At 34.3% G+C, this 16,747-nt stretch overlaps 2 protein-coding genes across 4 annotated transcripts; both read left to right on the forward strand.

Annotated features, from left to right (window-relative positions):
• Positions 1-3,006: 3,006 nt before the first annotated feature.
• On the forward strand, positions 3,007-8,643 carry LOC116146858 (eyes absent homolog). Its single transcript, XM_031432306.1, has 6 exons — positions 3,007-3,240; positions 3,326-3,493; positions 4,134-4,227; positions 4,865-5,098; positions 7,316-7,593; positions 8,324-8,643. The coding sequence occupies exons 1-5, from the start codon at positions 3,007-3,009 to the stop codon at positions 7,573-7,575; spliced, it is 990 nt and encodes a 329-aa protein (XP_031288166.1). The 3' UTR covers positions 7,576-7,593; positions 8,324-8,643.
• Positions 8,644-12,579: 3,936 nt separating this feature from the next.
• LOC116146777 (protein LOL1) lies at positions 12,580-14,977 on the forward strand. 3 transcript variants are annotated; one of them, XM_031432219.1, is made up of 6 exons: positions 12,580-12,690; positions 12,995-13,169; positions 13,575-13,688; positions 13,765-13,878; positions 14,010-14,119; positions 14,679-14,977. In XM_031432219.1, exons 2-6 carry the CDS (start codon positions 13,097-13,099, stop codon positions 14,718-14,720), a joined length of 453 nt encoding a protein of 150 aa, XP_031288079.1. In that variant the 5' UTR covers positions 12,580-12,690; positions 12,995-13,096; the 3' UTR covers positions 14,721-14,977. The 3 variants fall into 3 exon arrangements, with proteins under 3 accessions (XP_031288079.1, XP_031288077.1, XP_031288078.1); XM_031432217.1 differs by lacking the exon at positions 12,580-12,690 and adding an exon at positions 12,697-12,822; XM_031432218.1 differs by lacking the exon at positions 12,580-12,690 and adding an exon at positions 12,834-12,898.
• Positions 14,978-16,747: the final 1,770 nt, after the last annotated feature.

Consider the following 16,747-nt stretch of genomic DNA (forward strand, 5'->3'; position numbering starts at 1 on the left):
CTTCTTGGCAATAGGTACACCAACAACCAACACTTCCATGCTCTTAAAAGAATGCAATCTGGTCTCACCCTCTAAGACTGTAAGAAACACCATTGAAGCGCTACAAAAATTACCTTGTTTGGCATTATTACTTCCACAAGAATTCCTTGTCTTTCTTTGGAGAACCTAATTGATGCAATACTACCATCCCTGCTAAAATATACTTGAATGAAACTCGAAACAAAGATTTCTTCTAAGTTTGTCAAATTAGGCCTAGCATCAGTAGCAATTGGATATACTGATTCAACACTCTGACAAATTTCAAAGTATTTAATACTCATTCACTATTAGAGAAGAAATAATATCGTACTCGTAAGAATCTACATTGAAGGAGAAAAGGTGCGCATGTGGGTTATAGGGTTTGGACACCCCTTTGGCAAGCCGGTTTTCCAAGGAGAGTTTTATCCAAGCCCATGAAAACCCATGGCCCAGCCCAATTGTTGAGTTATTGGATTGAGTCCTATCAATTGGTATTAAGCATGATCCTGCGCCTACGTGAGGCGACCTTGGCCTGGACTGCTACCCAGAAAAGGCATGGAGGCCAAGGGAAGGGATCCACGTAGTCAACAAGGGTAAAGAGCAGACTGGATTTCTTGTTGTGAAGCGTGGTGGAATGTTAGGATCCCACATTGGAGGAAAAGGGTGTGACATAGGGTTATAAAGCTTGGCACCCTCCCTTGCAAGCGGTTTTCTGAGAGAGTTTACCCAATTCATGAAAACCCATGGCCATCCCAATTGTTGAGTTATTGATTGGGTTCCTATCAAACATCACAAGTCTAATAAACATTCTTTTCCATAATATATTCTGCCACATCTTCATAGATATAGAAAATTGACATTATAGTATAATGATTAAATTTTATGTAATTTCTTCAATGGGATATTATTTCTATATGGGTTGATAATAATGGAGTGGCTATAAATTTCTTGTATAAATCCCATTCACGAAGCTTGCACCTTGTTTTGGCTTTAATTGTTTCATAAAGAAGAAACAGTTGAAGTACTGATAATTATTTTTTTCTTCAGTTTACAGCTCTGGGAAGTGGGGAAACTCCAGTGTTTTCAATGGATCAAGGAACGTTTAACAATCCAAATGTCCGGTTTTGCGTAATTGGAGATGGATGGGAAGAATGTGGGGCTGCACAAGCTATGCAATGGCCTTTTTGTTAGATTGATCTCCGACCTGGCAGTTCTCACAGGTTCCCAGGCCTCTCTCTTAAAACAATAGGGTACTATTTTTCTGTTGTGTATGGAAGTCCCGATGCAGAAATGATGAAGAGTAGGTTACACACATTGGAAGTAAGCAAGATCGCTTTCCTGATTTTTCTTTGACATAATAAGAAGTGATCAATTGGGGTTGTATGTCTTTGGGAAGAAAAGAAATATGTATAAATCAGGCCTAACCCTTCACAATGTTTCATTAATTATAGTTACATCAATGAATTCCTTTTCCCATAACTTGTTGTCAGAACCAAAGAAATTAGAATTATTGATCGGAAGATTTTTTGGAAGAATTCAATCAAATGTATGCGTATTCGTAGAAGAGATATAACTATGATGATTAAATGTGTTCTTCTCTAACATTTTCTTTTTCATATTAACGCACTAAAATGCTCTCTACCATCTATGTATGTGATGAAAACAATTGAAAAGCGAGTTTTAAATGTTTTTACTTTGAACTACCCTTCAATTTATAGGTGTATATTCAGATCTTGGTGGCCAGACTTGAAGAGAGTAATCTATAGAGATTGGTAGGAAGCAACCACTAAAATTCTTTGAAATGGTCCAGTGCTGACTAACATATTATCATCAAGGCTCTCTTTATAATTGTCCTTATTTTTCTTGTAGATGTCAATATCTCAAGGATTTTGTTTTCAAGCGCCAAACAACGATGTCAAAATAAAAAACAGATTATAAATTTAAGTAATAAAGTAATATTTTAAAAGTTTGTGGGTAAGAAAGTGTCATTAAACCATTATTTGGATGGGAAAAAGTAGTTTACTCTTTTAATTATCCTTAAAATCATTATATTGTAAAGAATCAATAATAAAAAATTTTGTGCAATTCTTTAAAATAAAATTTTAAATTATATTTAGCATAACCATAATTTGGTTATGATATTATGTAACACATCTATTATTTTTTTTTTTATTACATTATACCAAAATAATTTATATAGCCGTACATAAAAATTATTATTTTGAATATCTACCCAGAAATGGCGCAAATGATAAGGACGTTTTCAAGGCAAATGAATTTTTTCACTTATAAACTTATAAAATGTTATTTTATTATTTAAATTTATATTTTGGTAATGAGTAGAGAATAAACTTAGTTCAGACTATTAGGGTTTTTAAAGAGGAGAGATTGATAAATCTTTTGGTGGTTGAAGGTTAGATTTTGATGATTAGGATTAATTAAAATTTGATTTAGAAGGAGCGGTTACGTATATAATCACTCGATTGTCGACAATTGGCGGGATCGATAAGAATATAGTTTGAAGGGTTTTGATAAGTAATGATTAGGAAAGAGAATGGTGGTATTGTGGAGTCTCAATAATTCCGAAATCGAAAATGGAATATAAATTTAGATAATAAAATAGTATTTACAAAATCTGTAAATTAGAAAATTTAGTTAACTCAATTATGCAATACAAACAAATTCCGTATAAAAAATTAAATTACTGATTAAAATGAACCAATTTATAGATGATTTAAGAAATTAAAATATATCCGAGTTAGTTGGAAAAGCAATCTCTTAAATAACGCGAAGGTAATCTTTTGATTTCATAAACCCTAATTTTGGAGCGTTTCATTAAATTAACCTTTGTATAGTTTAGTTAGTGATAACGGTAACCTGCCAATATGTTCTTCTTGTTATGATTTAACAAACCCAAATCCAAAATTAGTTCTTTTGCCGATTAACGAATTCAAAATTAAAATTTTCAACAGATTCAAAGACAAAAACATGGGAGACAACTCGTCAGCGTCTGATGGAAAGACCCAAAAGGCCGGGAATCGGATTACAAATGTTTACATCTGGGACATGGACGAGACCCTTATTCTGCTCAAGTCTTTGCTGAATGGGGCTTTTGCTGAGGCTTTCAATGGTTCAAAAGATGTAAAGAAAGGTGTTGAGCTTGGGAAAATGTGGGAGAATCACATTCTTAAAATGTGTGATGACTATTTCTTCTATGAGCAAGTGAGTTTGCATTTTTCACTTGATATTTCATTACTAATTTGTGATTTTGAATGTCATAAGTATGAAGCTTTTTTCAACTTTGCAGATTGAGAACTACAATAAGCCGTTTCTTGATGCATTGAAGGAATATGATGATGGGATGGATCTTTCGGGTTATGATTTTAACCGGGATGGGTTTAGTCCTCCACATGATGATCCCAGTCTCAAGAAGCTTGCATACAGGCACCGAGCTATTGGGAATAAGTATAAACAGGTATTGATGTTTATTGTGTATCAGCACGGGGTCTTTTTATCTTTTATATGCTTACCTAGTTGTTTTATGATTATCTGAATTGAGTTAAAGTATATAGAAATGAAAACCTGTGGTTCCAATCATACTTAGTTATCTGATAAACTTTTTTGGGCTAGTAAACGATAAATTGTATTCATATGAAGCAATAGTGTTAATTGGACTTGTGATTGTTTCTTCATTGTGGGCAAGAATATGATTGTTTCATTTGCTGTTTTGAAAATTTTCCTTCAGTGGATTTTTGAGCTAAAGTAACCAGAATCAAGCTTCAAGTTTATATGGGTTTTTTGGATTCTTCTAATTTGGTTGTCATCTTCAAATGAAGATAGGTTGTGCAAGTTTATGGAATCTATGGAAAATGATGAAGTCAAGTGTGTGATGTTTTTAACTTTGATTTTTCTCTCAAACTTTGTGTCTCCTGGAAGTGGGAAGTAATATGTGGCACTTCTATCCGCAGTCATGTCTTCCTTTCTCAATCCTTTGTATGTATTGATTGCTCTGCATTATCTCATGTATCTCATTCAGAAAGCTGTTTACTTTGTTAGAGCTATTATGTTATAATATGGTGTATAATACAGTGATATGATTAACTCTATTATTTCAGGGTTTGCAAAGTATTTTTGATCAAGAAATGTTGAGTTTCTTGGATGAATTGTACAGTATGACTGATGAATATACAGATAGATGGCTATCATCAGGTACATTTTCCTTGAGAATTTTGATGTGGCCGCAATTCAATTCAGTTATATCCCTTTATGGTTCCAGTGTTTAAGTGCTTCACTTGTTAGCAATCTGCAATGTCTTTTAGTGATTTGTAATCTTTTTAAGATAAAGCTGTGAAATTCTACCAGAACAGTGGATAATTAAATAGGTGCATGGAAAATGTTTCTGTGTTAATAGAAATAAGCATCCATTATTCTAATGAGAGTTGAAATTGGCGTTTATATTTTTGACCTGACATGTGAATCTGTAGCCAGGGTTTTTGTTTCCTATTATTATGAAATATCTGTTTAAACACAAATCAAGAGACTACAGAAATTTCATTATGAAAATTTTACAGTCACTGGAACAATTGTATTCTATAGTAAATGGAAATTTTAAATGCAATCACTAGAGTCAGGAGCAAATTATGCATAAGTGTTAAGTCTTGAAATTCTTTTCATCTTTATTTGATTTAGTAATCAGTACATGTGTGGATATATGCAGATAGCTTGTTCATTAGTTTGTAAAACTTAATTCAATTTTTAAAACTTTATTTGAGTTTCTTATTAAAAAAAATTCGTACATTACCTTGCTAATTGTAATTTGAGCTTGTGCTCTAATACATATTTCCAGCACTTGGCCATAGTATACATCTCTGTTTCCAATGTGTAGCAAGGGCCTTTTTGGAGCAGTGTTCAAGTGGGGAAGACTACGCAACATCTTCTCTTGGTTCTACCAGTGGGATCACTGACTTTACTGATGCAAAATTCCAACATGTAAATGTTTTGGTGACTTCTGGATCATTGATACCTAGCCTTGCAAAATGCTTACTTTTTCGACTTGACAATTGGATAGCACATGGAGATGGTCAGTCTTATATTTTATCTCATTTATCCATAAATTATGTTATTCTTAGCACCCCACTTCATAGTTAATATTAACCTTCTCTGCTTCTCATCAGTGTACGCTTTTAATTGCCATATTCACATGGCAACATTTTACTGCCTCAGGGTGCTATGTTTTAATAACTATGATACATTAGTTTAGCAAGTCAGGCCTCATTATAAATTCTTTTGATTTGTGAAGCTGATGCTATCCTGATTGAATTGTACATCAGCTGTATTTGGCAATTAACTGAATATATTTTTTCATATTTATTTTGTGTCCTTTCATCTCTAGTTCGTTAGAAAGCAAACAGTATACATAATAACATATGTAATATTGTAGAACAATTAAACTACACCTAGAAAGGTTTCAGTCTCAATTTTGTAGCTTGCTAGGAAAGCTGGTCTAGCCCAGGCGAAAAATCAGTGGTTTTCACAAATCTATTGATCTAAAAAGAATGGTCAGGAGACAAAACCTGCAAGATCTGATCTTTAATCAGTAACTCACCCAAGCCCCTTTTTTCCTCTTACCATTCTTTACTTGGACAAATTAATTAAACCAGAAATATTTAAGGCATACATGTAACTGTATAAACCAGAAAATACCCAAGTCACTTACAAAAATAATTTCCTAACATGCTGCTATAAGAAGTTAAACATTAAAAACCCTAGGATTAGGCGTGAAACCTGGAACAAAGTACCCCAAAAGTCTTCCTATCGAATCATCACCATATGGTAAGAGTGACATTTATTGATGCAATTATGTGGTATTACTAACATTTTGTTGAGAACTCAAGATCCCAAGAGTAGTAGAAGAGCTCGACCTGATTAGACTAATTAAATTAGCCAAGGGTTTCCCACAAAGATTATACCTATAGTTACAATCAGGGGCGGATCCATGGCCCACCCTCAATTTTTTTTTTTAAATATTAATATATATAATTTTTAGATTTTGGCTCACCCTAACAAAAATATTAATGGACAAAAATATTAATATGTAATTAGTTTTTATTTTGGTCAACCCTAAACAAATTTTCTGGATCCGCCACTTGTTACATTGTGATTTTCTTCTTGGCAATAGGTACACCAACAACCAACACTTCCATGCTCTTAAAGAAATCGCAATCTGGTCTCACCCTCTAAGACTGTAAGAAACACCATTTGAAGCGATAAACCAAATTACCTTGTTTGGCATTATTACTTCCACAAGAAGTTCCTTCTTCTTCTTTGGAGAACACTTTAATCAGGATGCAATACTACCATCACCTGCTAAAATATAATCTTTGAATGAAACTTCGAAACAAAGATTTCTTCCAAGTTTGTCAAATTAGAGGCCTAGCATCAGTAGCAATTGGATAATACTGATTCAACACTTCTGACAAATTTCAGAAGTATTTAATACTCATTGACTATTAGAGAAGAAATAATATCCGTGAACATCTATTAGGATCAAAGGGTGGCCATGTGGGTTATAAGGGCTTGGGCAGCCTCCCTTGGCAAGCCGGTTTTCCAAGGAGAGTTTTATCCAAGTCCATGAAAGACCCATGGCCCAGCCCAATTGTTGAGTTATTGGATTGGGATTCTATCAATTAGTATTAAAGCATGATCCTGCGCCTACGTGGCAGGCTGACCTTGGGCCTAGGCTGCTACCCCTAGAAAGGGCATGGAGGCCCAAGGGAAAGGGGATCCACGTAGTCAACCAAGGGGTAAAGAAGCCGACGGGGGTAAAGAGGTCGATGTGGATGTCGGTTGTGGAAGCGTGGTGGAATGTTAGGATCTCACATTGGAGGGAAAAGTGGTGGACATGTGGATTATAAAGGCTTGGACACCCTCCCTTGGCAAGCCGGTTTTCTGAAGAGAGTTCTACCCAAGTTCATGAAAGACTCATGGCCCATCCCAATTGTTGAGTTATTGGATTGGGTTCCTATCAAACATCACAAGTCTAATAAACATTCTTTTCCATAATATATTCTGCCACATCTTCGTAGTATATAGAAAATTGACATTATAGTAATAATGATTAAATTTTATGTAATTTCTTCAATGGGATATTATTTCTATATGGGTTGATAATAATGGAGTGGCTATAAAATTCTTGTATAAATCCCATTCACGAAGCTTGCACCTTGTTTTGGTGCTCTTAATTGTTTATCATAAAGAAGAAACAGTTGAAGTACTGATAAATTATTTTTTTCTTCAGTTTACAGCTCATGGGAAGTGGGGAAACTCCAGTGTTTTCAATGGATCGAGGAACGTTTTAACAATCCAAATGTCCGGTTTTGCGTAATTGGAGATGGATGGGAAGAATGTGAGGCTGCACAAGCTATGCAATGGCCTTTTGTTAAGATTGATCTCCGACCTGGCAGTTCTCACAGGTTCCCAGGCCTCTCTCTTAAAACAATAGGGTACTATTTTTCTGTTGTGTATGGAAGTCACGATGCAGAAAATGATGAAGAGTAGGTTATCACACCATTGGAAGTAAGCAAGATCCGCTTTCCTGGATTTTTCTTTGTACATAAAATAAGAAGTGATCAATTGGGGGGTTGTATGTCTTTGGGAAGAAAAGAAATAAATGTATAAATCAGGCCTAACCCTTCACAAGTGTTTCATTAATAGTATAATTACATCAAGTGAATTCCTTTTCCCATAACTTCTTGTCAGGAACCAAAGTGATAATTAGAATTATTATGATCGGAAGATTTTTAGTGGAAGAATTCAGATCAAATGTATGCGTATTCGTAGAAGAGATAATGAACTATGATGATTAAATGTGTTCTTCTCTAACATTTTCTTTTTCATATTTTAATGCACTAAGAATGCTCTCTACCATCTATGTATGTGATGAAAACAATTGAGAAAGCAGAGTTTTAAATGTTTTACTTTGAACTACCCTTCAATTTATAGGTGTATATTCAGATACTTGGTGGCCAGACTTGGAAGATGTAGAAATCTATAGAGATTGGTAGAGAAGCAACCACTAAAATTCTTTGAAATGGTCCAGATGCATGACTAACAAATGTATCATCGACAGGCTCTCTTTATAATTGTCCTTTAGGTTTCTTGTAGATGTCAATATCTCTAAGGATTTTGTTTTCAAGCCGCAAATTGTGATTGAAGTTGCTTTTGCTTTTGCTTTTGCATATTTCTTTACTAAAATGTTTGATCTTGACCATTCAATCTACCCCAATGGTTTTTCCCCTTTATGCAGAATCCACAGAATTGTGGTTGAAAATTGAAAAAGTCTGGTATTCTCTACAATGGTGCTGAGTCTCTGGGGCAGCTCATAGATTGAAATGTCAGCATCGAAAGACATTTTCATAGGTTCTTTCTTCATCCCTCAAAGCTTATGTTGCTATTTTCTGGTGTTTTTTTCAGTTTTGAAAGTGGGGCTAATCAAATTCTCCCATGACTTACAATTAGGAAAATAACTTTCATTCAGTCATGATTTGATTATGTTTTGGCCTCACAATGCTGACCTTATCTAATTATCTATCAAGATCTCATTTATGGCTCCACTCTATCCGAAAATCTTCATCAAATCTTGTTTAGCAATATGTATGGCTTATCTTAAATCACAATTAAATATGGTTTATGGCACTTTAAGTCCCTTCTTCATTGGATGCAATTTGTAAGGTCTCTTATTAATAAATCAAATCTCGAGTGAAAAGCATATGTAATGTCGGTGTCTATAGTAAGTGCTCTGCTCTTTGGATGCCATTCAACCAAAATTTCAACTCTTTAACATGTTTTTTCTGCAACAGTCCCTTGTTTCAGAAAATGGGAATAATTACCTTACAGCCCCAGTAACGTTACTGGGATGAGGATCGATACATCAATCATAGCTCTTTATCCAAAAGATATCAAAACAGGATAAAAGTAGTAGTACCTGATACTGTGCTTCAATCATAACTCTTTCAACCAAGATTTAAAAGTTATCAAAAATAATCTTACTGTAGTATTACTACGATAATGTTATCAAGAGAAAACAAGTAAATAATTAAGGGTGAGCAGTTTTGGGTATCCTGTATTTTATAGGAGAATCAAAACTGAAACCACATAGTGCAGGTTCCCAAAAAAAGGAACCAGAATCAGAACCTGTCGGTTCCAGTTCTTAAATTCAAGAAACTGGAACCTAAAATGTAGGTTCTAATAAAATAAAATCGAAACCTACCTGTACAGTATCGATTTTAGATAGGTTTAGGTTTCGATTCCAATTCCAGTTTTATCCATAGGTTTCGATTCTACTTATTATCCGTGCTCACCCCTATAAATGATAATATAAAAATCTGGAAGTTCCTATGAGGGAGGTAAAAAGGCAGAAGTTGAAATAATTGGAGTTTTCTAGAACAAAGGCAGGAATATCCGGTTAGGATCAAGTTAGACTGGAGGGAAAAGCCAGAAAAAGTACAACAACGTGGTCCCTTTCGCATGCTTATCTATGGACTATGGACCTGCAAATTAATTGTTTACTTTGTAGTCTTCTCAAAGCTTACATTGCCCATACTCTTTCACTCTTTTCATCACTTTCTCCCTCTTCTTCTGCTACTTCTTTCTTTTTTATTTGATATTTTGATTCTCCATTTTTCTCAACCTCATAAATGTAGTAAAACATTTTGTCACTGATTCAGGTACGAATTTTGTCACATTTGAGTTTAACAAAGCAGATATTGTTGTTTTTGGAATAATATCTATTTGATTTTCGCAACTCAATCGTAAGATGTGAAGATCTTAAGATGGATCCTACAGTTTGACGACTTTGTGATGGTGACCTAAAATTTTATGATTTGATTTTTTTTTTTTTTAATTCTTTTGAAGTATTGTGGTGATTTAACCATTAAAAAAAAAAAAAAAGTACCCACCAAAATAAAATAAAAGATGAAAAAGTCCAAATTTCTCTCACTTGTTAATTTGAGGAAATTTCAAAGCTGAAAAACCAAAAGCAAAAGACATAATTATTAGATGGACCAAAACCACCTAATATCCAGAGAGAAAAACCAATTACATGCAGATGAAGAAGAAGCATCAACCAACAGTAGCTTTAACAATGACAATTCAATTACCCTCTCTTACAAATTTTTTCTGACAACCTTGACGTGACAATTCATAATTAATCAGTTCATAACGGTCTCGTATGAGTCATACTAATTGATTACGATCTGATCAATTACGAGCTGTCACGTCAGAGTTATAAGAGAGAGTTGTTGGTGTAGTATTACTCATATGAACATAAAAATGAAATGGACCACCCAGCTAAACTTGTGGTTTTCCAATCCATTTAACAGACGGCCTCGATTGCATTTCTCTCCATGACTTGGCTCTGTCTCAACTCTCCATTGCCCCTTTGTCTTTGACAGCAGCTTCTGCTTGTGGTGGGTTGAATATAACACTCACTTGCCTTTGATGTTTTACTCTGAAAAAGCAAACACAGTCTGATAAAGATTGAAGATAGAGAGACCGAGAGTCTGTTTAAGAGTTTGGGGACCCAGATTTTAGTATTATATTTTGATCCATTTTTGGGTATAAGACTGATGTAGTACCTTAGTTTCGATTCCATTAACAACGATTATTCAAACTATGCCGTATTGATTAACCAAAAGAGAGATTTGACAACTGAAAGAAACATCGAACAGACAAAGATTAAATGACGCCAATTCATTAAATGTCTTTCTAAATGGTCCTCAATGTCCCAACTATTCACACAATATGATGAATAGGTGTTTGTTTCTAGAATTTCTTAGGAATCTTATAAGATTTATTGGTTTTTTTTTTTTTTTTAACAGATGGTTAGAATTTTATCTAGGTTCGAAACTTACTGAGAGATCTACTAAAGATAATTAGTCGAACTTACTGAGAGATCTACCAAAGATAATTACTATCTACAAAATGTATTTGGTACAATTTGTTAAAACATTTTTTTTAGATTATTTTTTAACTCTTTACATTTATTAATTTAGCTGAACACCCTCCCATAATAAAAGTTTATAAATTAACAAAAACACCCATATCCACCCAACTGATTGCAAGCAGTTGACCACCATTGTCGGACGGTGGTCGTAAGTTGCCGGAATAGCGTATGATTGACTAGATCTGACTGTTTTCGACTAAATCTACGACAAAAGATGTGGTCGTTGACGACGTCCAGATTTAAGGCTAAAGATCTGGCCGTTGACGACGTCTAGATCTACGCCAAAAGTCTAGTCGTTGATGACATCCAAATCTTGGCCATCGTTGACGGTCAAATTATAGCAAGAAATCTAGCCGTCAACGATAGTTAAGATATGATTGTCATCAATAGCCAGATCGACACACGACTGGCTAGATCTAATTGGTCGTGTACCATTCTGATGATTTTTTATTATCGTCTGACAACGACAGCTGACTGTTGGCAATCAAATGTGTGAGTATGAGTGTTTTTGTTAATTTATAAACTTTTATTAAAAAGGGTAATTGTTAAATATTTTGAATTGAATAAAATATAATTAGATTTTGAATTTAATAGTCAATATTCACTTTTTTTTATTTTTTTTAAATAAGATAACACAATAGAGTAGGTATCGAAAAATTAAACAAACAGCAAGTTAGATTTTCTTTGGTGACAAGAAAATGGAATTGGTTATTTATAAAACAAAATTTAAGATGTGGTTCAAAGATGGGTTCTTACTTCTTCCACGTATTCAACTCCATTAACTATTGTTATCCTTATCCGATAAAAAAGGATTATCCGTTGAACTGACAAGGATTGATAAACATTAATGGGATTGAAATGATAGACCTTTGGATCAAGTTTAGATGTTATAGTATTCGGATTAAGACTTATACCAAATTTAAGACTTTTTTTTTTTTTTTTTTAATTGTACGTTCTTTTAATTAAAATTTAAAAAACAAAAGAAAAAATTGACTTTTTGATCCACATATGTGGAAACCTGAGCTGAAACGTGTATTAATTAATGGTTTTAGACGAGTTTGCATAAAAGAAGTTGACCAACTCATCTCTAATAAAATATAGTAATTGACAATATTAACCATATTATCAGGGGAGATTTCATCATAATTTTTCACAATTTTATGATAACATGTTTAGGGTTGTGTCGAAATATTAGATATATCAAATATAGTAACTATTTTTAGGTGATCGAATGATTCGATAGAGACTCTTAAATGTATTACTTAAGAGGTTCTGAGTTTAAATTCTTCTTTGTATATTAATAAGAGTAGTTACTGGAATCCTTATTGGACCGATAATTTTAAGGTTACGAGAGATTAGTTGAGATACGCGTGACTTATTTAATACTGTTTAACATATTAAATGTGGTAATTGATAATAGTATCATGGTTTTTTTTTTTAATGTTTCAGAAGTTTAAAGATAAATATAAAATGGATTATTAAATTGAGTTTAGAGGAATAGTGTTGAAGTAGCAGTTAAAAGTGTGGCACAAAATCAGTTGAAGCAGGGGGGGCAAGTAACGATAGAACAGTGGGGCAATCTGCGCCCATTTAGTTTCTATCTGTAAACTATGGGCGACAAGCAGGTTGAAAATGAAGCTTCACCTTAAATTGAACGTAAAAGCAAAATGGTAAAATATCTCTTTCATTATAACTTCATCTCTTTTTTTTATCGTCAATGCTAAACTTGTAACTCTTCTCTCTCTTTCTCTTTCTCTCACTTTCATCCCTTTTTCTCCCACTTCATCTTGCAACTTGCAAAGGTATGTGCTTGCCCCACTTCACAATGCTCAACTCAGTTTCATTGCTTCTTTTTTCGTTGTTTTTTTTCTCAACTGGGTATTGTTGCTTTTTCAATTTTGATTTACTTTTTTTAGTCAATGGTGCATGTTGAAAGTGTTTGGTCTTTTTGCTGTTCTTTGATTTTGTGTACAGGGATAGTAAATATGGGAGAGAGAATTGGTTTTTTGTGTTTTTGAGGAAGTAAAGCTTGTAGGAGGTTGGAAGAGAAAGAGAAGAGCTCTGTGAGTTATTGCAATGCCAGTTCCTCTTGCTCCTTATCCAACTCCTCCAGTTCCGTATATACCTCCTCCTCCTCCTCCTGCCAATGGTATCTTAATCAATTACTCACCTTCCAACTATTTAGCCTCATGCAATGTGAATCTTGTACCTGTTTGATTCTTTGTGAAAATTAAAGCATGTTCAAGGATTCTGGGGAAAAAATTAAGAAATATTGAGATCTTTTTAGTACTTAGTGATAAAACAGTAAGAATTGATTGTGCACATAGCAATTAGGATACTGAAAGGCCAAACACTTCAGTAAAAGAACTGAGGGTGGTTTAAATTCTGCAACTGTAACAAAATGATTCCCGAATGAGTTCCCTGACTTGATATTCTGAAGATCTTTATTGTTGCATCAATAACAAATGGTTAAGATTTTTACATATGTTTCTATGTGATTACATATAGTGGTTGATCTAGTAGTAATCTATGTAAAATATCTGTTGATGATCAGGTGCACAGAGCCAGCTTGTATGTTCTGGATGTCGAAACCTTCTGCTCTATCCGGTTGGAGCGACCTCAGTGTGTTGCGCCGTTTGCAATGCAGTCACTGCTGTGCCACCACCAGGTAGATTTCTTCCTTTCTTTTAATTCCCTTCTGGCTTGTATACTCTACAATATCTCAAACAATTGATCACTAGCAGGCACTGAAATGGCCCAGTTGGTCTGCGGGGGTTGCCACACCTTACTGATGTACATTCGTGGGGCAACAAGCGTTCAATGTTCTTGTTGTCACACTGTCAATCTAGCCTTGGAAGGTACATGATTTACCATTTAATTACCTTGAAATGAAAACTCAAAATTATAACTCAAGTATCATTAAGATTGGATACCTCATCAATTGCGTTCATGATAGTTGAAAATAAGCATCAAATCTTCATTGTGTCAGCGAATCAAGTCGCACACGTCAATTGCGGGAACTGCAGGATGCTGTTGATGTACCAATATGGAGCACGATCTGTGAAATGTGCTGTTTGCAATTTTGTGACATCAGTGGGGGTGAGTACATAATCTTTTCTTAGTCTGGAAATAATTTGAGTTCTTGTCATGTTAGACGAAAAAACCATAGAACTAGAAGCATAGTTTCTAAAGGGAAACAACACCACCAAATAATGAGATTGAAACTTAACAGACCAAGTTTTCTTGCTGCAATTAAAGTGGTTGATTTCCAGGGTATGTCATTTTACTGCTTAGAACAACTCCTTGAAGCTGTGTAATTAACTTGACAAGCAGATGAGCTAGATTATTTTTGGCTGGAGAAAATGAAAATAATGTGTTTATGTCATGACCAAGTTCATGTTTTGTTAAATACGGAACTAAATGCATTTTTCTTAAAATTTCTTGTGTCCTGTTTCGAAAACGAATATCAACCATGCCTTTTAAAATCAATCTGAGAACTTACATTATCGGAACACTTATATATATACATATTCCTAATGATCAATCAACTCAAAGAAACAACAATCTGTCTCATGTAACACATTCTGAACATATAAACCTTTTCATTCTTATTCTAACCTTCCAAATTTGTCTGCTTAACCTTATATGGATGATGCAGGCATCGACGAGCACCCCTGAGCAGAAGTTCAACAATAATTGAGACTACTTCACAACCAACTTGGTTATTACAGATTGTAAAACTTCAGTTTTGCATATTACAATATCCAGCAAAAGCAGACGAGAAGATGTTCTGTGTAGTCACATGTATAGAGTTAATTTTTCCCTTGCGTGACAATTCAATGAATAAGAAGCATTGGATGGATATGATGGATGAATGTATGAGAAAGACTTTTAGGTGGTGAATGTATTTGGAAATTTTCAGAGGATAAGATGAACTTCATTTCCTTTTTTATTTTACTTTTGACTTGGCTATGATATGACATCAAGTACACGGAATAGATTGATAAAGGAAAATTACACGGGGGACCAACAGATATTTTATGAAGATCGAATGCGATTGCAACTGAAGAATCGGTCGTTTACTTTTACTACCGATCACAAGTTTCGTGTTGTATGCAGTGCTCCTACTGAAAATTATGATCAATGCAGTGCTCCTACTGAAAATTATGATCAAGAATTACTTTATCAACCACCATCTACGCCAGAAAGAAGATATTGAGGTGAGGATTTGAAATTACCCAACAAATTAATCCAAGAACGTAATAAGGTTTATGCTGCTTTAGCCTCATATTTTTTCAAAATGGCCAACTAATTCAAGAAAATGATAGTGTGTTTGACCCATTAATTACTCTTTCCCAAATGAATTGGGATAGACGTCACTTCTGCCATAAAACACAATTTCCTTTGTTATGATTCCAAGTCATTTTCAAGGGGTATGTATAAAATAAAATGAAAAATGAAAACTGAAAAAAAAAAACATAAAATAAAGAGGCATATTCTGTTAATCTTAGTCGGATGGTTAAGTAAGTGGTTTGCTTATATATAGTCTATGGTTTGCTTATACATAGTCTACTGTTTGAGCCCCTCTAGGGGTTTATATATATTTTTTTAATAATTGGGAGTGTTTGAGTTTATTTACGCGTACCTCAACTAATCTTTCGAGGTTTTAAAACTGTTCGTTACGTAAGAGTTCTAATGACTAATTCTATTAGTGCCTAAAGGGACTCAAACTGAAAAACTCATGAAACATTTTTTTGTTTTTTTACTATCAACAATTTGTTCATGGGCATCTATCTGTGCGTTTGGTTTATTATTCCTATCCCTATTCTCAACCCTATTCCCAAAATATTTGTTTGTTTAATTATTTGAGAAATATTATTATATTTTTTTAATTACTTTTAGACCCTTTAAGTTTATTAATTTCATTAAATACCCTCAGAAAAAAGTTTAAAAATTAACAAAAACACCCCCACTCACTGATAGTTGCCAGATTTCGGCAACCACCGTTGGTGGTAGTCGGAATCTGTCACAACAGCCTATAAACCATCAAGACTGCCTGGAAAGTCGTCGATCTGGCCTTTTTCGGCCAGATCCACAATGGATTTGGCCAGAAAATGCCAGATCTGGCCGTCAACATCTTTGGCCATCGATATAGCTTTTTCCGGCCAAATCCGTGGTGAATCTGGCTAGAAAATGGCAGATCGACGCACGTGCAGCCAGATCCGACCGATCTGAGTCGCAATGCCAGATTCTAACCAAATTCCGACGATGGTGACCGAAATTTAGCACTGTGGGTGGGTGGAAATGTTTTTGTTATTTTATAAAAATGTTATATATTAGGATATTTAGTTAAATTAGTAAACTTGTGAGGTTTTTTTTTTTTGTAAATTTTTAAATTTTATCTCGTAATAATAACCCTATCCAACTATCTAATACTATCCCCAAAATCCTATCCATAATAATAAACCAAACACACCCTATATTGCTGCAGGACATTTTTCACACTTCCCAAAGATTATAGGGTTGAGACTTGAGAGGGACTCAAGTTTCGAGCTTTAGCTAGCAATTACCAATTAGCGAAAAGAAAATACAGAAAAAAGAAAAGAGCATATTCTCCTGTGCTGAAAAGGTTGATACCAATTGCCAAACCATCTGTGGGTTACAATTTACGTTATCTGCTGGAGAAAGTACCTCAATTTGACTGCTCATGGACCCCCATTTTGCACC

This window comes from Pistacia vera, unplaced genomic scaffold (genome assembly GCF_008641045.1).
Source record: "Pistacia vera cultivar Batoury unplaced genomic scaffold, PisVer_v2 Contig483, whole genome shotgun sequence".
NCBI lineage: Eukaryota > Viridiplantae > Streptophyta > Magnoliopsida > Sapindales > Anacardiaceae > Pistacia > Pistacia vera.